Source organism: Malaclemys terrapin, chromosome 4 (assembly GCF_027887155.1).
Source record: "Malaclemys terrapin pileata isolate rMalTer1 chromosome 4, rMalTer1.hap1, whole genome shotgun sequence".
Taxonomy (NCBI): Eukaryota; Metazoa; Chordata; order Testudines; family Emydidae; genus Malaclemys; species Malaclemys terrapin.
In genome coordinates, this window is record NC_071508.1 from 111678955 (window position 1) to 111702512 (window position 23558).

The 23558-nt window shown below is 51.0% G+C and overlaps 1 protein-coding gene across 1 annotated transcript; it reads right to left on the minus strand.

The window, feature by feature from the left end:
• On the minus strand, nt 1-22865 carry TGFB3 (transforming growth factor beta 3). Its single transcript, XM_054027400.1, has 7 exons — nt 21182-22865; nt 9178-9341; nt 8196-8325; nt 6787-6894; nt 5597-5768; nt 4588-4741; nt 1-1170 (listed from the first exon to the last, which is right to left on the minus strand). The coding sequence occupies exons 1-7, from the start codon at nt 21663-21665 to the stop codon at nt 1012-1014; spliced, it is 1371 nt and encodes a 456-aa protein (XP_053883375.1). The 5' UTR covers nt 21666-22865; the 3' UTR covers nt 1-1011.
• Between the last annotated feature and the right edge of the window lie 693 nt (nt 22866-23558).

A 23558-nucleotide genomic window follows, 5' to 3' on the forward strand; every position in this document is an offset into this window, starting at 1 on the left:
TTCCATTTCCCCCCAAAATATTTATTTTTTTACAATGGTTTTGAGATTAATATTTTTTTAAACCTTGGTAGGTGAGACCTGGGCTAGGTCCTTGTGCAGGAGCGATGCAGAATTCCCTAAGGCACCTCACACACCACAACAAACACAGGGTCCTTTGGGGGAACAACCCAAGACTGGATGGGTCCAAATCTAGGTACCCACAGGAGCAACGGTGCCTGCACTGACACAAAAACCATCTAGCAGGACCTCCAGGAGGGGAGAGGAGCTGCATGGCAAGGAAATGGAGACATCAAGCCTTCTGTGAATGGAGTTAGCACACCCTTCCCTTTTCTTCTCAGATCAGCCCATCCTGAGCAGCTTGAATGTGGGGCTTGTGATTTGGATTTAGACCTCAGTACTCAGGAGCTACAGAATGGACCTTTGTGATTTGCAGGATACAGTAAAAGTTGTGGGACTCCTACATCCCAGCTCTGAGGCAGCAAGAGCCTGGGTGTGTCTCTCAGATCCCCTTCTTGGTGAACTTTATTTTTTTAAGAAAACTTGTTTGTTCCTTCATAAAGAAATCCTGATTCTTCAGGACAGAGGGAGGGCTGGGGTCCTAGGATAGCTGGAACCAGAATAGGAAGGACTGTCCAGCCTCCCGTCCCCCTTTCCAACACGCTCATCACGCTCTCCTGCTTCCCATTCTCAGCTATCCCCTGCCTCCAAACACTGTGCAGTTTCTCCATTCAGTGCCCCTCTCTTCCCCACCAAATGTCCAGCCATTCTGAAGAGTGTGTTCTTCACATCACCAAAGTGACTCTCAGAGAGAAGTACATGGAGCCACCAAGACAGAGAAATGTTCCAAAAGGGATCCACAAAGTGGGTGATATGTCCTGAACTGCAGGGTTAGAAGCCCAGGCCTTAGTGTGCTCAGGTCTCTGGCCCCCTTGTTCCCTTCATGTTACACTGGGAGCCGGAGAGTAGGTGGTAACAGTTTCTCTCTCAGCGTTGGGTAAGGCTGGGTGCCTTTCAGCTGCACTTGCAGGATTTCACCACCATGTTGGAGAGCTGCTCCACTTTGGGGGTCCTCCCAACATAGTACAGGATGGTGAGGGGCTCCAGGTCCTGGGGGACACAGCAGGGCGAGGCAGACGCCTCTGGATTCAGCGTGTAATACAGGCCCAGCACCTGCAGAAACAAAACACATGTAGGAACTAGGTTGGAGATGCCTGAGGCTACTGGGGCTACCATGTGATGCTTTTCCACTCCAGTGGGATCAGCAGAGCTGGTCTCTAGGCATTTATGTCACTCAACACTATAGTACTTACTGACTAGCAGGGACAGTCTCCAGTAGGTTTGACCCAAAATAGGGCCTGTCTTTGAAAGTTTCTAATCTTCCCAGCCTTGAATGAGCCTTTATTATTTATTGCCATGTCCATTTGCTCTGATAATCAAAGCGAGTGGTCTACGGAGCGCAAATGCAGCCTGAGTAACAACTAACCCCTCTTCTCAGCTGGGCATTGGCATGGTTGATGGTGTCAAAATTTATTCTTTTAACAAAGCAGGGTGTAACTAGCCTGGGGCCATGTTGTGCTGAGCTCCATAAAAAGCAGTTGAAAAAATCAGTGTTGTTGATTTCAGCCAACTTCTCCAGATAGTACTGGATTTAATCCAGCCTTCTCAAGTATCCATGATTCCCTCCCAGCTTTGAACCATCTGATGAGCTTGCTCCACTCCATCCTCCAAGTCATTACAATATAGTATTGGCGCCAGAACAGAGTCCTCTGGGACCCCACTGGATTCCTCCTCCCAGCTGGCCCTGAACCACTGATGATTATTCATTCTAGTCACGTAACTGTTTTATAGCAGTTGCCATGTTTCTTCTCAGAGGTGGCTGCATTTCAGTGGTGGGTGACTTCTACATTTACAAGGTGAAAATCTGATCTCACCTGCCCCAGTCCGGTCCCATTGACTGCACTGGAGTTGGCCCTATTTTAAATTAAAGGAAAGTTTGGCCCATAGTCTAAGTCAGAGATGGCCCGGGGGCCACATCCGGCCCTTCAGACGTTTTAATCTGGCCCTAGAGCTCCCGCCAGGGAGAGGGGTCCAGGGCTTGCCCTGCTCTGGCACTCCAGCCGGGGAGCAGGGTCAGGGGTTTATCCCGCTCTGTGCGTGTCGTGGCTCCGCATGGCTCCCAGAAGCAGCGGCATGTCCCCCCTCTGGTTCCTACGTGTAGGGGCAGCCAGGGGGCTCCGCACACTGCCCCCACCCCAAGCACAGCTCCCCACAGTTCCCATTGGAACCACAGCCAATGGGAGCTGCAGGGGTGGCACCTGCGGATGGGGCAGCATGCAGAGCCGCCTGGCCATGTCTCCGGGTAGGAGCTGGAGGTGTGACATGCCGCTGCTTCTGGGGGCTGCTTGAGGTAAGCGCTGCCTGGATCCTGCATCCCTGACCCCCTCCTGTGCCTCAACCCCCTGCCTCAGCCTTGATCCCTCTCCCACCCTCCAAACCCCTCAGTCCCAGCCCAGAGAACCCTTCTGCACCCCCAACCCCAGAGCCCGCATGCCCAGCCGAGCCCACATCCCAACCCCCTGCCCCAGCCCGGAGTCCCCTCCCACACCCTGAATTCCTCATTTCTGGCCCCACCCGAGACCCCACACCCCAACCCCCAATTTCAGAGCATTCATGGTCTGCCATACAATTTCCATACCCAGATGTGGCCCTTGGGCCAAAAAGTTTGCCCATCCTTGGTCTAAGTGCCTTGTGATCCTTGGGGTTGTACAGTGCTATGGAAACATCCTATTTTATTATATAGATCTATCTAATCCCCATTTCTTTAGCTTCCCTCTGGGACGTCCCCCTCCCTGAAATGCTGCACACCCCTTGAGAGAGAAGTGAAGTTGGTTCAAAGTGATTATTTGTGAGGAATCTTCTGTTTCTCACAGTATTTGCCCCTAGGCACTGCTGACAAACTGCCTGACTAGAGCACCCTTCTAACAGCTGACCAAGGTTTTATAATTAATCTTGTTGCTCACTAATTTCCTGCTTTTTCCTTGTTCCTTCAAAAATATGAACCAGCCCAAATTCCCCTTACATTTACACTGATTCAGCCCCACAGACTTCCAGAAAGCCGCCTAACAGAACGTGTCCCCCTCCACACACACTTGCCCTTTTCCTGTGCCCTGGGAAGGAGATCCCATCCCCATGGAGCCATTGGTCCCACCCACTCTTTACCCTGCTTCCAGCATTTGTTCTCTAGTCATTTCCTTGGTTCTAGTACTCCCACTGCTGCTAGCCCTTCAGCTCAGTCAGGCCTTGCTGATGTGCATATGCTCAAGTCAGCACAACAGTTTTAACCTGCTTCCTGAGATCCCTCCCTTACCCACTTAGCTATCATTGCATTGAGTATCCTGTTACCAGTGGCATTTTTAATGAAGTTTGAAGCAAAGTAGCTAGTGAGCAATTCTGCCTTCTCTCTGTCCTGCTGCCATTTCCCTTCCCTAGGCGGGAGCGACCCCTGCATTCCTATTTCTTTTGTTCCCTTTTGCAGGCTCAGCAGGGCGCTGGAGTCTTTGCCGCTAAGTCTGCACCATCTTCATGCACACAGCCCCAGCATGTCTCCCTTTCCTTGTAGATATTTAACCTTTAGGACTCTGGCCAGTCCCAAGGTGATGTTCCTGTCAAGGACTGACCATGTCCTAGGGTCATCATGAGTGGATTACCTAGAAGGGTAATCCACTAGTGACCTAGAGGCATTAGCCTTCTGCAGATTTTATATGTGGATCATCCTGCTTAGTGGACTTCTCCCACAGCCCTAGGCCTTTTCTCCAGGTGGCCCATGGGTCATGCAGGTGTCCTGCAGTGAGGAAAGCTGCCTCTGCAGAGAGGGAAATTTCCCATGTAACCACTTTCTCCTGCTCCATGCAACTATCACAGCTTTTTTATGGATTTGCTCCTCTCCACAACACACAGTGGGGGGGAATATATAGTCCTAATGTTTTCACCCCTCAGCTCACAGAGATCATCTACACACAGAATCACTTCAGCCACCACTGGAATGCAGAGCATTCACTTCACCCATCACTGGGGTATTAGGCAGCAGCTGTTTACAAGTGCCCAGCAGTGTTCGGTGACAGTTTACAACAGAAAATGCAGAAGAATTCTATATCCAGTGGAAACTGCAGGAGGAGCTTAGGAAGCAGAATGTAATTACTGGAGTTGAAACTTGACCCGAGCATTTGGATTAACACCCCATCCATTACACACACACCCCCGCTGCTGCCAAAGAAATGTACCCGGGGATCTTTAATGCCCACAGGTGGTCAGCACGGCTGTTTGAAATGTCATTTGATAGACAGCCACACAAAGCTCCTGAGCAATGGGCTGGGGCATGGGCTCAGAACTGACTCCAAAGGAAGAGTGCCCCCACCTGAACCACCCCCACCATTGCCTGCAGCACCCTGAGGTTTCCTGGCACTGGCCTTGCTTGCCCCTACGTCACTTGGGAGAGTGAAATAGTTCAACCCCGAGGAGGTTACAGCTGCAAGCCACAAGCAGCCACCGCCATTAGAAGCCCCTGTCAGTATCAAATGCCTGTCGTACCGTGCTGTGGGTTGTGTCTGCGCTGCGGAGGTATGGGCAAGGGCCTGAGCAGAAGTTGGCGAAGTAGCCCTTGGGCTCATGAACCCATTTCCAACCCAGGTCCTGTCGGAAGTCGATGTAGAGAGGACGCACACAGCAGTTCTCCTCCATGTTCCTGACACAAAACATTGGCACAAAGTGAATCCAAGGACATAGGAGAGATGGGAGCTTCTGCCCCTCCCCCACATGGCTCAATGGCTTCATGCCCCATTGAAGGATACAGTCTTTTGAGCAGAAGGAGCTATTATCTCCAGTGCCAGCTCTGACTGCATGACTAGGCCCGGTGCTACTGGCAAGTGCCTCTGGGAGAAACTGAGTTTTGGGTGACCATGCTGCTTGGCTACAACAAACAGAGCTGGGAGTAGCAAGAGAGAGGGAAGTCTGCAAATATGGCAGTGCTCAACTTCTACCACCAGGGGACACCCCCATCAAGATGTGGGGAAGGGAGAGGGAAAGAGCCTGGATTCATATGAAAATTCCTTTTAAAAGCAGAAGTGGAACATCAGAAACAAACCATAATGCCCAAGAGCAGGCACACAATGTTCAGCAAGCCCCAGCCTTGGTTGGATGACATGGCAAGTTCCAGCTCAGACTGATAGCTCAAATGTGTCCTACAGGAGGCAGTTCAAGTCCCTATAGTCACACTCGCTGGCTAGCAGCTCAGCTGCAATAGCGGGGCCGCTTTTCCGATCTGTGTTAGTTTCTCCTAGGACTCCAAACACCACTGAGCTCTTGTCCTGGGATGGCCAAGCACAGCTCTGCCCTTAAAAGAGCCCTGGGGAGAACACTGATTCACAAACCGCTCAGAGGACCTGCTCATCCCAGGAGTTTCCAATGGGCTGGAAGCTTCCAGGTGTTTCCATGCCACCTGGCAGAAAAAACTATAGTACTTGTCCCAGAACTGGTGATCCTGCTGCTGCTTGACTGAGGGGGAAGGATAACGTCAGGGGTAGGTGGGGTCCTTGCTTACCGGAAGCAGTAATTGGTGTCTAGAGCTCGTTTCTTCCTGTAGCCTCCCAGAGCTGGACTCTCAAGCCGATGTGGGGGTAACATCATCAAAATCAGGTGGGGGTTGTGAAGGCCCTTCTGCTTCTTCAGCCGCCCCAAGTCCCCTCGCCCATGGTCATCCTCACTGTCGATGCCTGAGGACAGAAAAAGGCACCCTCCCGTAAAGGGTTAGCCTCAAAGCAGAAATGGGGAGTGTATGGACCAAGGAAGATGTGGAGAGAGACCCCAAAAGACCTTTCAGCGACCTGGACAGGACTGTGTAATGCTTGCTCCCAGGGCTTTGGAGCTGTGCTCCGGCTCCACTCCAGCTCCAGGCAAAAACCTGCAGATCCACTGCTCCGGAGCTGCTCCAGCTCCGGGCTCTGCTCCAAAGCCCTGCTTGCTCCCACTCCTAATCTAGGGAGAAGGGGACTCAATCTCCCCGTTACATTCCCTCCTGGACTTCTTCCCAGACTGTTCCCAAACTGGACCCTTACTTGGCCAGCATGAATTTGGTTGCCACTGGCCTGAAATAGAGGCTTGTGGGCCACTTGTTTTACTATTTGCAAACTGCTGGTCAGGCTGTTAATCAGTCCCCTTCTCTGTTGGCTTCAGTCCCAGGACAGGCAGAAAGATGAATGGTTTAACAATGTCAGATCACTGGCACTCTGCAGAAATAGCCTCAGAAATCTAGCTGGTGGGGGCTAGTGGCTACAGCCCAAGGCTCAGAGCCAAGAGATTCCTAGTTCTTAACTCAGCCAAGCCACTGTCTCTCTGTGCCACCTCAGGCAGGATGTCCAACTCCTGGTGCTTCAGCCACCCTATCTGGAACCCAGAGTGAAAAACAGATCTCACAAGAAATCTGAGAATGCAGCAGAGTTAAATTTCCCAGAGAGAGATTACAACACAAAATTACCCCTTTCTGCACACATCCATCCATGCACACATATTATATACACTCATGCACTTACTGGCACACATACTCATCTAAACACAGAATTCATGCAGTGAAACAATCCACATGCAAGCACATATCTGTTATCACTACATGCACATGGAGTTCCCTGGGTGTAAAATACTCAACATTCAGATCAAGCTGGAGATTCAGTTCTTCTGCAGCTGCTCCATGCTCCCCTCTCCCATAAGGTTCCCCCAACCCTTGCCCCTTGTCACCTTTGAACTTGACCTCCAGCACCTCGTTAAAGTTTTCCAAGATGTCCCCATTGGGCTGAAAGGTGTGACATGGACAATGGATGCTGATCTCCAGACCCAGGTTGGACTCTGCAGAGGAAGAGGTGACCCCATGAGAAACACATTCTAGCTATGTGAACTGTCCTCCAACTTATGAAGAGAGTCCCAGGGAGGCCAGAAACCCCATAGCTCCTAGGATCTGGGCTCAGCTCAAGGGCTGCTGGATGACATGGAAGGTGGAGACCAGCTGTCATCTTAAAAAAGAGAATGAGAAGGCTTCACTTGTACCAACAGCCATGCCCTTGTTTGCCCAGCCCTGATCAGCACAGCAGCTGCAGCCTCCTGTTTTTGTTGATTTTCCATCTAAGTCACACAGATTTTCCTGAGGTAATGTGTTTCTTCATATTAACAAAAACTTCCTGAGACCTGCCATACTGTGTGCTCACAAGAGAGGTTCTCATGGTAGCAGGAATCTGTTGATACAAGATTCTTACAGAAGCTTCTGTTCCATGTCTTGGTATGAATGGAAATGGCTGTCTGTCTATGGTATTTCTAAGGTACCTGTCACCTTGATATCTAAGCACCATCCACATTGTGACCACTTGCATTGCACACTATCAGCCAGCAGGACTGCCCAAAGCTAAGTGTGATACAGGCACTGAACTCAGGCCATTAAGGACAGAAGTTGGACTGCTTTAAAATAGGAGGAGCCAACAAACTCACGGCTCATCCTTCCCGAGACTGGCTTCATGCCAAGTGCCTGCATTCCAGCTTTCAGTGACAGCCAGGTTCCAGCTGTGAGGGTAATCCAGCTGTGACTCATGGTACCTGTGATCCAACTATGAGGAGTACTGAGAGTTACCCCATAACTGTTTGCTGGCTCTGCTGAATGGTAGCAGAGGCAAAACTATTAATATGTTCTCAGTCACAACTCTTTGTACACTGTAATACTGTGGCCTCTAGCTAGCTAGATGTGTCAGACAAATGCATTAGACTAAAAGCCTCTGGTATTCCCTCATCTTTACACCTGGCATGAGAATCAGGATTCTTGGTCCCACCACATTGTTTGCAGTTCAAAGGGAGCTCAGCCTCTTGAAGAGTAGGAAAATTTGCAGCTATCATATCCTGTAGAGAGTGGGAACTCCAGGGAGGGCTAGGTAGCTAAAGGAGTATGGAGGAGGCACAGCAGGGCAGCTCCTTGTGGGTAGTCTTGTCTCAAACTGGGCAGAACTGCTTTTGGTGGAACCTCACTGCCTCGGACTGAGGAAACTACCCTTTGCTAGAGGGAGATGAGGTTTTCCTCTGTATGTTATCTGAAGGAATGGCACTGGTGGCTCCCCGAGCGAACCAGACCCTCCACCCAGGCCCCTGTGAGACAGCAAGATCCCTACCTCTGCGCAGGAGCCACTCACGCACAGTCTCAGTGACATCGAAGGACAGCCACTCTGCGGAGCCCCTCGTTTGCACATTCCTGCCACTGAGATAGCGCTGCTTTGCTATGTGTTCGTCAGGCCGGAGGATCTGTGTTGGGAGGAGACACAAAGGGAATCAGCCAGTGCAGCGTGGCTGGGGAGCAGAGGCACCACACATTCTCTGTTTCCCCACAAGGGTTAGGTTTGTTATGAACTAATCCAGGAGGAGTGTGCCAGGGAGGGACAAACTGGGAATGGCCCCATCTTTCCTTCAGGAATACTCTGTCACAGGTGAGAGTGATACCCACTCTCTAGGCACAAACTGGAGCATTAGCACGGGGCCTTTACAAAGCATCCTGCTCTTAGAGGACTGGCCAGACCTTCTCCTGCTGTGTCCCAGTGGCAGGGGAGGGTTGAGGGAGTGCTAGCCTGGGCTGTAGGAGAGCCGGGTTCAATTCCTGCTCTCACCAACATCCTGTGTGACCTTGGGCATGCCCCTTAGTCGCTCTGTGCCTCAGTTCCATCTGTAAAATGAGGATAATAGCACTTACCTGCCTCACAGGGGTCTTGTGAGGATAAATTCATTAAAAATTGTGAAGTTCTCAGATGCTGTGGTGATGGGGGCCATGTAAGTACAATAAATAGGGGTGTAACTCCAGAGAGCCATGGAACACTGGAATACTGCAGCAGATGGGAACCTCTAGGAAAGGGCCCCATGCCAGGATACCCATGGTATCTGAGAATGAGTGAGCAGGAAAGAGACAGCAAAGTCCCAGGGGAGAGAAGAACCTGAAAAGGTCAGGCTGAGGTGACTGCCTGTGCTGGGGGAATTAAGAGGGTTTTAGCCCCTTCCTGTCCCCCTGCCTTTGCACACCCTAGTTCTGTTTAGCCCTGAGAGCCGCAGCCAAGCTGCCCCCTCATCCTGCCCCCTAGTGCATGGAGGTGGGGTAGAGCCACTCACCTGGAAGAGCTCGATGCGCTGCTCGCTGCGTTTGGAGCTCGGGTTGGGCACTCGCAGCACCCGGAACTCAGCCCGGAACAGACTGGTGCTGTTCTTCTCTGCTGAGGATACGTTGAAGCGGAACACGTTGGAGGTGATGCTCTTGGGGCAGATGCCCAACTCATCTAGGAGACAGAGAGGGAGGCTGAGAGCCAAGGGCCAGAGTAGGAGGGCCTGGGCAGAACAGACAGCTAACCCTGTGAGCAGCAGTGGATTGGCAAGGGGCATTCTGACCACAGTCTTCCATTCAAACTTCTGCCACGTTTACACTGCAATCTGACTGTCCTGGCTGAAGAAAACAGATGGGGGCAAATTCTCCACCCAAACCTGTTCTAAACCAGGGATTTTTCTGCAAAATTTTCCCAATGATGCTACCATTGTTTCAGCTTAACCAGCCACAGCAATAGAGGGCCCCAGGTAGACCAGTCACCAGCATTTTTTATTCCACGTCATCTAACCCAGCTCAGGGCAGGTATAATTCACACAGGTTTAAAATGCCAGTGGCCATGCAATCCTTATCTGCACTAATGCTCTCACTGTTGCTGCCATCAGGGGAGTTGAACAACATTTTTCTGGAGTAGACAAGGCTTCATGTACATGAGTCCCACCCCACTAAAGGCAAGCGAGTGCCTCTGGATTTACATCACCATTTCTGAGCACAGGACCTGGTCTAGTTGTCTTTGAATCTTAGTTTCACAAAATTCTCCTTAGAAAAAAACTATTTGGGTATGGCGCTGTCTCCTGGAATGAAAACTGGCCAGAGGCCACAAAGCATGAGGCAAGGAGGGGACTTTGGGGGTGTTGTCTAGTGGGTACTGTAGGGCTTGGCATTAAGGTAATCTTCATTGATGGACTGGATGAAGGACTGACATCTGATACTAGCTGCAGACACCAGCAAGGACAGAGAAATAATCCCAAGGGACCTAGAGAGATTAGACAAATGGACTGGAAATAACAGAATGAGGCAGCCTGCTGGGAGAAAGTATTCGGACCCCAGATACCCAACAGGAAGGGAGGGGAGGGGTCTGGATAATGGATGTGGTATGAGACAGAAGAGAGGCCCCACAGAATGAGCCTCACCTCACCTAACATATTCTATTGCCTCTGTTCTCCCCCTCCCCTTTCCTCTGCCCTGATTCCTCCTGTGCCCTAGGCTTACAGAACTGCCCAGCCATACCTGGGAGTGCAGCTCACTGAACTCATGCTTCACCTTCATCCTGGGTACAGAACAGCCCTCATGACTTCCACCTCTAAAACCAGCATCACCCTGACCCCTTCAGTCCCTGCTCCTCTCTGCCCCCATATGCTGGTTTACTGCTAACTGCATAGAGCGTTCAGCTTCTCACATGCTGCAGACCCAGCATAGTGAATGGGCCCTCAGTGGGGCCCTAAGCACTGCTCTATTGTGTCATTTGATGTGACATTTGTGTTGGTCTTAAGAAAAGAACTATCCCATGTTCCTGCTACAGTCCCAGCATGTGACGAACAGACAGGAAGCCCTGTTAATCCTGAAATAACACCCTGGTCTCAGACACTTCTCTTCACAGCACTGTCAGCTTCCAAAGGAAACAGGTCAGCAGGCTCTGAAGAGAAGGGCTAGTGTCAAACCAGCACCTTGGAGAGATGACAAACCTATCCACAAATGGACATAAGCTCCCACCACAAGTTCCCAGGGCCAAATTCTGCTCAGCATGCCATTGGTTTAATCCATAGTCACTCCAGTGAAGACAAAGGCCCTTCTCTTGATTTACACCCAGACTCAGAGAGCAGAAGTGCAAGAGTTCATGGGGATTCACCCCCTGAATGCTCTGGCTTTCCAGCCAAGCCAAGGTGTAAGACAAAATGCTGCTCCCATGAACTTGCTTGGGAGTTTTGCCATTGGCTTCTTTGGGACCATGGTTGGAACAACTTCCCTGTCAAGCAGGATTTATCTGATGCATTGTTTCCATCCAGGAGACTGATGCTTGGTGCATAATGGGTGATTATCGCAGATATGGCTCAGATCCTTACAGCAACAGCAGACAGGACTGCTCATACCCGCATCTCAGCAGCAGACAGAGGACATGCTGAGCCATGCTGTGGAAATGGGCAGGTAGGTTCTTGTAGCAAACCATGAGTTCTTAGTATCACTCCACAGAAAGGTGCAGTATCTCCAATGACACATTAAATCAAGGTGTTGGCCCATATGCTCATTAACAGTCCTAGGGCATCCTCCTGGAAGAGGCATAACTTGGGCAATTCCATTCTGCCCCTAGGACCACTCTGTGGTTCCAGGTGGATACTGTCTTCCACTTCACTTCCTGTCCTAAACTCTTTTGTAGTGTTGCTAGTCATTATTAGCCAGGTGGCCTTCCATTCCAGAAGTAGCTGCCTGTCAGTGGTGGGTGAAGTGCTTCCTATATCCATGTACATACTTTACCCTATGTGCAGTGCAGTTAAGGCTTAGTTAATTAATGTGTATAACAGACCCTGAGATCCTTGGCTAAAAAGTACTAGAGAAAGGCTATTGTTTTTATACCTTATCCCTCTCCTGCTATCATCACATCCTCTTCTTTCTGTCTAATCTTTCTTTTTAGCCCTCGTCACCATGTTATCTGAGCACTTCCCAAGTATTTACTGGTAGAAATAATCTTTCTTTTCTTTTCAGCATGTAAGAGAAATAGCGTGTTTATAGTTGTTTCCGTTTACTATGAGTGTGCTGTACAAAAAAGGCTTTGTTGAGAGAAAGCTAAGCTGATGAGTTCTGTGTTTCATTCTGAATGCAGTCAGGTCCATGCTCAGTCTTGTCTCTTGTGGTAGTCAGGGACCAACTCCCAACTCTGTCTCCAACACTCATTAGCCTTGCCCATTGGTTGCCTGTTTCATTGATCTGGTGGGATGGAGCTGTCACTGGAGGTCCTGGTCACAGAGGAAGAGGTGATCGACCTCTCAGGAAGTTAGAGCCAGTACCACCAGAGGTGCGGAGAGGGAGTTTGAATATCAGGACAGAGACTTCAAACTGGACTCTGGGCTTGATCGGACACCAGCGCAGGGATCTACCTAAGCAGACAGGCGCTTGGAACCAGCTACACCTGTTCCAGAGTCTGGTGCTTCATTTGTGGATCATGTGAGTTGCAGTAACTGAGCCTGGAGATCATGAATGCATGGATATGGTCTGTGGCCAGGTCTGTGTCTGATAGTGTGGAGTGCACGCTGATGGCCATTCATCACTGAATGGAGCATTTTTTGCCACCATTGCATATTTGGGTGTCCAGTAGCACCAAGAAGCCCAAAAGAGCTCAGGGCTGTGGGCTGACTCAACAATCTGAAAGCAGATGCCTTCGATAGTAGAGGATGCGATACAGAAGACAAGTTCTTAAAGTGCTTCCTTCTTCCAACCAATGTAACCTCAGCTTTGCCTGAGTCACTATTAGCCAGCTGCTCTTATCCAAGCGCTAATTTCAGGGAGGCTCTAAATGAGGTGGGAGATGGTGCTGTTTGTTTGATACAAAGGAGAGGTGGATCTGGGTATTGTCTGATGGCACTTCTGCCCATGTTGTCTCACCAGCTCCGCCAATGGCTCATATAGATGTTGAATAATATGAGGGAGAGGATTGAGACTTGTGGGTCTCCTGCAGTTGAGGGCTTTGGACGTGGAGGGACAGTTGGCCAAAGGACCCAGTGTGTTTGATATAACTGCACCCGTCTCCCAAGATGGCCTCTGTTTTGTGACATGAGGCCAAGCAAGGTCACTCGCTGGCAGATATGAGTCCTTCTCTCTGAGACCATCCAGTCAGCGCTCAAAACGTAGCTAGGTCTGAGTCACCTGAATCTCAGGAGACCCTGGATTCCTGGAGTAGAGGGACTTGGATGGGCAGGAGGGGATTATTCTGATTATTCTTTTAAGGTTGGTTCTTGTAGGTTTTTGTCTCCAAATTTATGTGCTTTGGAGAGACAATGGCATCCTTCTCTTCTTTAATGAATCTCATCTCTCTCACCACCCCCACTCTAATATAGCAGAGCTTCCAGACACACCCAGGAGTTGAGAGTGTGGCAGCAGGATATTTGATTATCTTTGGCTGCTGCTCCCTCACCCCATATTCCCTGTGACCGTCCCCTTGAAATCCCATCTGTGCAGTACAGTGCAGGGCAGATACAGGTAGCCTATACGCTGAATCCAGCCAACTATGTATGTGAAGGAAAACACAAAAGGCTTCATGCCTCCCACATCTGTCTCTCCTACTTTCCCCAGGTAACTATTGGTCTCTCTGGTTGTCTCTCTCTTCTGGTCTTCAGAATAGGCTGCTTGCCTTGGATGTGAGAAGTGGGCGACTCACACTTGCCCATTATTAATTGTGGCATATGGCTCTGAGTGCGGGCTGGGCTCTGACAAGGGGATAATAGTGGTTTGGGGCTCCCTACAGCCGTGGTTTTCAGACTTTTTCTGGTGAGCCAGTTGAAGAAAATGGTTGATGCCTGTGACCCAACAGAGCTGGGGATGAGGGGCTTGGGGTGTAGGAGGGGCTCTGGGCTGGGGCAGGGGGTTGGGGTGTGGGAGTGGGTTAGGGCTCTGGGCTGGGGGTGGAGGTTCTGGGGTGAGGCCAGGGATGAGGGGTTTGGGGTGCAGGAAGGAGCTCGGTTTGGGGGGCTCAGGGCTGGGGCAGGAAATTGGGGTGCAGGGTTGGGGCGTGGGCTTACCTCGGGCACCTCCCGGTCAGTGGCACAGCGGGGGTGCTAAGGCAGCCTTCCTGCCTGTCCTGGCACCGTGGATCGTGTTGTGCCTCAGGAGCAGCCAGCAGCAGGTCTGGCTCCTAGATGGAGGCATGCAAGTGCTTGGGGCGGGGGCAGTGGATCGTGTTGTGCCCCGGGAGCAGCCAGCAGCAGGTCCGGCTCCTAGATGGAGGCATGCAAGTGCTTGGGGCGGGGGCAGTGCGCAGAGCCCCGTGGCCCCCCCCACCTAGGAGCTGGACCTGCTGCTGGCCCCTTCCGAGGCGCAGTGCGGTGTCAGAACAAGTAGGGACCAGCCTGGCTTAGCCAGGCAGCGCTGCCAACGGGACTTTTAATGGCCCTTACATTCCGTGACCCAGTACTGCGTCGCAACTGGCAGTTTGAAAACCACTGCCCTACAGGCTGCTTGGTTTGGATGGCACAAGTGGGCAGGGCTGGGGAGAGGACTGTAGTGGCACCACTGTCCCTTTAGAAATAAATTAGGAGACTCTCTTAAGCCAATGGTATTCAGCTCCTCCCCCATGTACTGCTTGCAAGGCTGGGAATGGCATGGGAACAAGGACTGCCGTTTGCCCAAATACAAACGGCCTGTGTTTTGGAGGGTTTTGCTGATTACATAGGACAGAACCCTCTGCTCTCTAGGGAAGTGAGACCTTCCTTGAGCAATGGCCACCTTCCCCTGCTGTGCGCTAGTGCCCTGGGTAGCACAGCAAAAAGAGCATTCCCTCAAGTGACTGAACAGCTCTGATCATGGATAGGGCCAGAAGCCTGCTTTTCCAACATGACCAGGTTTGACCTGCTGCAAGCTCCCTCCTCAGCTTTCCTCATTGTCAAGTTGGTGTCCTGGAGAAGGATGAGGTCTCCAAGCCACTGAGTTGTTCAGCTGAAGGTTTGGCATTAGGGAAGTTTTGAGCATGGGTATGTGTACATGTGTGAGACTTGTCTGTATCAGCCCCTAAGATCACTGGAGTAAGCCTGGCTTATGGCTCAGAACTTGCTCTAAGATCACCACCTGAGAATGACAGAGTCAGGGGACAGTTGAACATTAGCCACTTTTGAAGACATAGGGCCAAATTCAACCCTGGTGTAAGTGGATTAAACTCCACTGACTTCAGTGGGGATGTGGCTGCTTAAACCAGGACTGAATTTGACACAATGTCTCCGGTGGCAGCTCAGTTCCCAAGATGTCTCTCCCCAGGACAGACACTGGCCAGTCCCAGGAATTCAGTTCAAATAGCACTTTAAACCCAGTGTTCAGTCATGAGCTGGGCATTCTGGATCTGGATGGGGAAGGTTAAATAATTTTAGTGCTAATCAAAATAAGAGATTAGCAGAATAAGACACCTGGTAGTGATGGGGGACTTTAACTATCTAGACATCTGTTGGAAGAGTAGTATGGCAAAACACAACATTTCCAATAAGTTCTTGGAATGTATTAGTGATTGCACAACAGCAAACTATCCTGATTCAAAGGAAAGATAGGAAGAATAGTAAGAGGCCAGTATGGATCCATCAGGAGCTCTTTAATGACCTGAAAATCAAAAAAGGAATCCTACAAAAAGTGGAAACATGGATGGATTGCTAAGGAGGAGTACAAAAGAATAGCACAAGCATGTATGGAGAAAAATCAGAAAGGCTAAGGCACAAAATGAGTTACACCTAGCAAGGGACATAAAAGGAAACGAGGCTTTCTGAATGCAATAGGAGCAAGAAAAAGACAAAGGAAAGTGTAGGTCCTCTGTTTAAAGGGGAAGGAAGGCTAATAACTGATGACATCAAGAGGGCTGAGGTGTTTGTCTATTTTGCTTCAGTCTTCACTAAAAAGGTTAAAGGTGACCAAGTACTTAACACAATTAATATTAACAACAAGGGGGGAAAATATGTTAAGAAATAGGGAAAGCACAGGTTAAAGAATATTTAGATAAGTTAGATGTATTAAAGTGGGCAGGGCATGATGAAATTCAACCTAAGGTACTTAAGGAACTAGCTGAAGCAATCTCAGAACCGTTAGTAATTATCTTTGAGAACTCCTGGAGGATGGGTGAGAGCCCAGAGGACTGGAAAAAGGCAAACATAGTAAAAGGGGGAACAAAGAGGACCCAGGGAATTATAGACCTGTCAGCCTGACTTTAATACCTGGAAGAATACCGGAATAAATTATTAATCAATTTATAGCCACCTATAGGATAATAGGGTTTCAAGGAATAGCCAGCATGGATTTGTCATCAAATCATGCCAGACATCTAATTTCCTTTGACAGGTTTACTGGCCTAGTGGATGTGGGGAACCAGTAGACATGATATATCTTGATTTTAATAAGTCTTTTGATACACTCCCACATGACACACTCATAAGCAAACTAGGGAAATGTGGTCCAGATAAAAAAAGACTATAAGGTGGGTGCACAACTGGTTGAAAGACTGTACTCAAAGAGCGGTTATCAATGGTTCGCTATCAGACTGGGAGAACAAATCTAGCGGGGTCCCACAGGAGTCAGTCCTGGGTCTGGTACTATTCAATATTGTCATGAATGACTTGGATGATGGAGTGGAGAGTCTGCTTATAAAATATGCAGGTGACACCAAGTTGGGTGGGGTTGCAAGCACTTTGGAGGACAGGATTAGAATTCAAAACAGCCTTGACAAATTGGAGAATTGATCTGAAATCAACAAGATTAAATGCAGTAAAAATAAGTACAAAGTACCACACTTAGGAAGGAAAAATTAAATGCACAGCTATAAAATGGGCATAACTGGCTAGATGCTTACACGCCCAGATCCTTTTCAGCAGTACATCTCAAATTGAATATGAGTCAACAATGTGATACAGTTGTGAAAAAGCCTAATATCTTTCTGGGGTGTATTAACAGGAGTGTTGTATGTAAGACATGGGAGGTAGTTGTCCCGCTCTACTTAGAACTCCAGCTGAGCCAGTGCCGTATCCAATTCTGGGTGCCACTCTTTAGGAAAGATACAGACAACTGGAGAGTGTCCCGAGGAGAGCAACAAAAATTATAAGAGGTTTAGAAAACCTGACCCATGAGGAAAGGTTGAAAGAACTGGACATATTTAGTCTTGAGAAAAGACCGGGGGGGGGGGGGGGGGGCGATAACAGCCTGCAAATAGGTTAAGGGTTGTTATAAATAGGAGGGGAATCAATTGTTCTCCATGTCCACTGAAGATAGGACAAAAAGTAATGCACTTAATCTGAAGCAAGGGAGATTTAGGTTAGATAGTAGTAGTTAAACTCTGGAATAGGCTTCTACGGGAGGTTGTAGAATCCCCCTCATTGGAGGTTTTTAAGAACAGGTTGGACAAACACCTGTCAGGGATGGTCTAAGTTGACTTGGTCCTTCGCCAGCACAGGGGACTGGACTCTATAACCTCTTGAGGTCCCTTCCAGCCCTACATTTCTATGATTCTGTGATTAAAAAGAGTCTGGCAGATAGTGGCCCAGGAATGTGGCAACTTTCCCCTTCACCCCTTCTAATGCACCTCAGTCCTGGCCTGCACCACCCCCTGCTCTTCCATTCCTGCTTTCCCCCTGCCAAGATGTGCCAATGCACCTCAAATGCCAGCCTGCAGCCTCCTTGTAGCGGGGTGGTCACCCACTTCTGCCTTAAAAGGCTTAAAACAGCCCAGGGAGAGGGCTGTGGCAGGGAAGGAAAAGCTAGGCTGATTGGGGGAAGCAGCCACAGCTGGGACCACGCCCCAATCAGGCCACAGCTGGCCCTATAAGAGGGCAGTGGGCCAGAAGGATAGATTGACTCTCTCTAGCTTTGAGAGGGAGGGACCTGGCTGCAGGGAGCTGAGAGAAGGTACCTGGAGTGGAGCAGGGCTAGGGGAAGGCCAAGGGAACTGGGGAGCTCCAGCCTGGAAACCCCCCAGGCTGTGTCCTAGTGGAAGGTCATATAGGTACTGGGGTTACAGGGGGCAGCCCATGGGTAGGCAGAGGCAGCAGGTCCAAACCCCCCTTGCCTATGATGAGTGGCTTTTACACTGCAGTCTGCCCCAGTGAGTGGGAGCTAGATGGTGACTGGCAGTAGCCTATGACTGAGGCAAGGTGGGGATAGAGGGTTGGGGGTTCCCCTGGGTGGGGAGACCCTGAGACTGTGGGGGTATTGCCAGGGGGCAGCACCCCAAAGACAAGGGGCACTGGGTCCTGGGAGGGACACAGGGGCCAGTGGCAGCGGGATGCTGGCCCGTAGAGGGCGTTCCAAGGCTGGTAGAGCTAATTCCCTGAGACAACCAGCAGGAGGCGCCACAGGGGTGAGTCCCGCACCGTCACACTCCTATTATCTTTTCTCACATTGCTCCTGCATTTGAACAGGCTCCTTCTTTCCTGGTACCAACCATCCTCCTTCTACCCCTCTAGAGATAGCATCCAAACCCTCTTCTTTCACCTCACCTTACCCTGCTGTGCTCCACTGTGGTGCTATCTGACACCATTTTCATGCCCAAAACATATTGTCTATAGTGTATCTATCTGATTTTGACTGTAAGCAGCTCAGGGTAGGGACCTGGCCTACCGACGTGTTTGCAGAGCACCATTAATGTTATTCTAGTAAGACATAAATATTGTAATAAGTGGCTAACAGCCCTTCTTCCTGCCTTGCAGTTTTCCCTGCTCCTTGAGTCCTGGTGTCTCCTGAGAAGATAGCTAATCATATAACCATATGGCATACAGTCTGCTAGAGATTAAATAAAATTAGTTGCATTACCCCATTGTATCCCTTATTCCACTTCATCATGGTAAGAGTAACGTAAATCTGGCAGTATGGCTGCAATCTGAAACTGCCACCACTGAGACGCAGCTCCTCCAGTACAACAGTGCCAGGAACCTCTGGCACAAAAACAGCATCCCCAATGCAATACTACAGCATCAGGGAACAGCCTGCATTGTGACATGACGGCATGTCCTCCATTGTCTTCCAGAACTGGGGAATCGCCAGCACTGACTGAATGGATTGCTCAGTGCCTACATCCGCTCAGCTTCCGAATCTGCAATCTGCTGAGGGTTGTGTCTGCTCAGTCTCTAGGTCTCTGTATCTGCACCTGAATCTGGTTACTGTCTGCATCTGTGTCTGCTCAATGTCTGCTCTGCACTTGCTCAACATCTGTTTTTCAGTGTCTCCTTGGTGTCTGTGTCCCATTGGGATCTCCTCTGCATCTGCATCTCCTCAGCTTCTACTTTGGTATCTGCTCTGCACCTACTCAGCATCTATGTGATCCTCTGTTCATTATCTGTCTCCTCAGCATCCCCTCAGTGTCTGCATCTGCTCAGCATTTCCTCAACATCTGGGTCTCCTATGCATGCATGCAGTGTCTTATTATCTGTGTGTCCGGAATATCTGAATTTCCTCAGCATCTTCTCTGTCTTCCCTCAGTGGCTGAATCTCCTCAGCAGTTACATCTCCTCAGTTTCGGTCTCTCCTCAGCACCTCCTTTCTGTCTCCTCAGCATCTTCTCCATGTCTGTCTGCCTTCCTCAGCACCCGTATCTCTGTCTTCTCTGCATCTGACCACACTCTACACAGAGTGAATGGGTCAAATCCATCACTGCTGTAACCACTGAAGTCAGCAGAGTTTTGCCACAGATTAATTTGGCCTGCTGCCTGGGAGTCTCTTGTCCACATGCAAGACACTCTTAGATTTCTGCTACTAGTCCTTGGGGGTAAATTCAGCCTACAAGCCTCAAACTTTTTCCTCCTCTCCCCCCCCCTCGTCTTTTTCCTTTCCTTTCTTCTTTCTCCTCTACTCTCCTCTCCTCTCTGTTCTCTCCTTGCTTCTCAGGGCTTCAGACATTGGCTGGGCTTGCTATTCCCTGGCTAGAGTCTGGGCTGATGTTATTCCAAGACACTGAAAAGCCCATCCCTTGCCTGCCCTGTTGCCAATGCTCGAACTCCTCCACCTGCTGCGGCGCTGCTCTCCAGCTAGCGCTTGGCCTTTTTAGAAAAATAATAAATCATGTTTTAAAAATTAATCTTTGTTTTTTTCGGACCCCGTCTTGTCCCGTTCCCCACGCACACACACTGCTTCTCTCCAAACTCCCCTACACGCGCTTTCTGGAACACAGCCCCCCCCCCCCAACCCCCCTGTCCATTGACTTTCTGCAGTCCCGCAATACACACACTTACTGCCCCCATCCCAATAAGCAGTAATTTCAGAGCCCAAGAGGACACCTAGTGGTAGGAAGGGGGCATGAGGCTGTTCCCAGAATTCTATCTGCCCTCAGACTGAGGGTTTGTCTGTGCAGTCTCTCAGCATTAGCCAAACTTCCTTCCCTCGTACTGCGCTTTGAAAATCTTTGTTGTAAACACATGAGTCACATTTACTGAACATATATGTTCAAAGACATGCAAAAACATACAGATCTCAACTTCCCATATGAGCAAATACACACGCCAAGAAACACTGTACATTCCAACGCTTTGACTCTTCCCAAGCATGTACAAACACACACAAAGATGCGCACATCTCACACCCACTCAGGTATACTGCAAGACACAGAAACAAACATCTCATATGTCACTCCATCCTCACACAGGCCTGAAACACACAAGTACTCATCTCACTAATAAGAAATGTAGATACCTATCTCAGACAGACACACACACACTGGTGGTACTCACACCTACTTGCACAAATGCACGTGTGCACCCATAGATATAACATATATGCAGATGTAGACTGACAATGTATCATATAGTGTGTACACACATACAAATAGGCCTGTGTCCACACATTCACCTTTGTACAGACATCTGCATGCCCATATGTACATGCATACAAACCCACACCTATGCATTGTCAAGCACACACTTTACAGCCAAGGTGGTGTGGCTCAATCACCTGAAAAAAGCAACAAAAAGGAGTTTCCCAGGACCACCACTTTTCTCTTTTCTAGAGGTGATTCAGGCCAAAGCAGACGTGGCCACAATTGTCCAGAAATCTGCCTCCTAGCTTGGAATGACCATCAGGGTCTGTGAATGCACCCACCAGGAAACTTTGTCCCTTCATGATGGAAGTCCTGAGTATTCTTCCTGTGTTCCCACTCCTCTGTCCCAACCCGAAGGCTTGGGTGTCCTTTCCTTCTTCCCCTTACCCCGCCCCCGCCCTTTTCCTCCCGTGTCTAGGAAGCCCATAGGCAGCCTTGCCTCTCAGCTTCAAGCAGTGCGTGCCTCCTGCCCAGCCTTGGATCCCTTCCAAGATGATGCCCTGAAAGCCAGGCACAGGAGCAGAGGATGACAGGGAACTTACTGTGCTCGGGGAGACCCTGGATCATGTCAAATTTGTGGATCTCCTTGGCATAGTATGCAGATTCGAGACTGTCCTGAGCGCAGGTCTCCTCCTTCTCGTCCTCCATCTCCTCCAGCAGCTCCCGGGTGCTGTTATACAGGGCCAGGATCTGGTAGGGCACATGAGCTGGTCCCACCATCTCAGGGGGGCTCGTGAGCCTCAATTTGCTCAGGATCTGTCCCCTAATGGCCTCCACCCTCTTCTTCTTGATGTGGTCAAGGTCTAGGGTGGTGCAAGAGGAGAGCGAGAGGCTGACGGTGGCAAAGCTCAGCAGGCAGAGGACCACCAGAGCCCGTTGCAAGTGCATCTTCATGTGCGAGAGTAAAGAGGGGGCCACAACGGAGAGAGACCCCAGAGGAAGCGCAAGTGGGCTAGGGAGACCAGGCAGGGCTTTCGGTGCAGCCTCCCCAGATCCTGTAGACTGAGGCTTGGCAAGAAGGTGCATGAACTCACTGCGCTGTGATCGATTCAGGACTTCCAGGAAGCGCTGGCAACACTTAGGAAGGAGAAACAGGCTCTGTGCCTCGGCGAGCCGGGATCCTTCTCCATGTGTCCAAGCAGGACCCGCTGAGCCAGGGCTCCAGGCAGACCAGGGCAGGGGAGGGGGCCTCCGCACGAAGCGCTCTGCCAGGAACAACAGCAGCGACGCTGAAGCTCAACTGTGCCGCGGGGCAGCCTGGCAGCTCCAGAGGCAGGTCCCCTGGACCAGCGACCTGCGGCGCACGTGTCAGGCAGGCAGGACAGGGCAGCCCCCCGGGGCCGGGCAGGCGCAGGCTCGGCACTTGTTGCGGGCATGCACCATCCACGCGCTCCCCTTAGCTCACATCCCCTCGGCGGGCGTGGGGGGAGGGGGGTTATTCGCTGCCGCTTGGCTCCATTGGCTGCTGACTCGGGGCTGGGCGCAATTAAGCGACTGCCGGGCTGCACATCCCTCTCCGCGGGGATCCAGGTAAGAGCCTGGGGCAGCCCTGCCTTGCCCCTCTCTTAGGGACTCTGGTGGCGGTATCCCCCAGCGCGCAGCCGGAGCCCTGTGCTCGCCGCGTCCCTTTCTCTCACCCTCTCCGGCCCCCAGACCCCCCCTCGCTCCCTCACACACACTGACTCTCTATTCCTCTCGGCTGAAATTTTATACCTCCCTCCCATGACGTCTGCGCGCCTGCAGAAGGGAGGGGGAGGGACCTGCCAGCCCAGCCTTCAGCTTCAAGCCGGCGTTAATGCGTTCCACAGGCGCGGGGCAAGCAGAGCGCGCAGGAAGGACGCGGCGGGCTCCCCTGCTCTCCGGGCTGTAGGGCCTGTTTCCCACCCTGCCTTGGGGGGCGTCGCTGTTTTGCCCCCAGACACATTCTCCCCTCCGCACAGTCCCGCTCGCTCCCCTTCTCCTGCCAGCTCCCACTTCTTCCTCGCCAGCCCCTGATCGCGTTGTTCCCGCTGCTCCGGTGAGCAGGGGTGTGGCGGGGAGTGGCAGTGGAGCAGCGCCACCCTTGTGCCTGGCCCTCCCTTCTCATTCCCTAGGGTGACCCTGCAGAGAGGGAGGGAAGCCACCGCCCAAGCCGGGCTGGCAGATCCCGAAATGGGACGTTGGCACATTCCTGGGCCTGTAACAAGAAGTCCCTGCTGCCCGGCGTGGGGGGCCAGCGCCCCCGGGCCCCGCACTGCTTTAATCGTGGTCAGGGGCAGCTTCGCAGACAAGCTCGGCACGCGTTCCCGGGGCTGGGCGGGGGTTTCGGGAAGGCCAATAGCGCTCTCTGGTGGGGAGCACATGCCGGTGGAGCGGCTCCTAGGCAACCCGCTCACCCCCGCCGTTCCCAGACTGGGTTCCTCGCAGCCCTCGCTGGTGGTCCGCAGAGAGCTGGCGGGTGACTTGGTGCTGGCGCCTCCGCCGATTTCCAGCTGCTAAATTGCATTAAAAGAAGCTAAAAATACATGACATACTTTGCTGATGTGCTTTTTTCCATGTGAGCAATTGCTGGAGTTGCTGTAGGGATGGGATACAACGGGGGAAGGGAAGGGACAGGAGGGACGGGTGGTGGTGGAGGTGAGGGATGACAGAGCTGGGCAGGTAATGGCAAATAGGAAGGGAGGTGGATCTAGGAGAGGGAAGCAGGCTCTGAGAGAGGAGGGAGATAAGAGGAGGATCCAGGCAATGGTGAATAGGTGAGGAAGGGGGGCTGTCAGATATAGTTCCTGACTGTGGGTAGGCTGGATCAAATCTTATGACCTAGATTCAGAAGGCCTGGACAAGTAGAGGTGCTATCTATTCTACATGCCTACATGGCCCCTCTCACCATAGTGTCTGAGCACCTCACAATCTTTCATAGATTCATAGATTCTAGGACTG

Excerpts from the sequence above, each read along its gene's own strand:
- TGFB3 (XM_054027400.1), bottom strand. The coding sequence starts at position 21,665 with ATGCACCTTCTTGCCAAGCCTCAGTCTACAGGATCTGGGGAGGCTGCA. Across the intron at positions 8,326-9,177 it reads AGCGCATCGAGCTCTTCCAG|ATCCTCCGGCCTGACGAACA; the intron begins GTGAGTGGCTCT and ends CTCCCAACACAG. Across the intron at positions 6,895-8,195 it reads TGAGTGGCTCCTGCGCAGAG|AGTCCAACCTGGGTCTGGAG; the intron begins GTAGGGATCTTG and ends CTTCCTCTGCAG.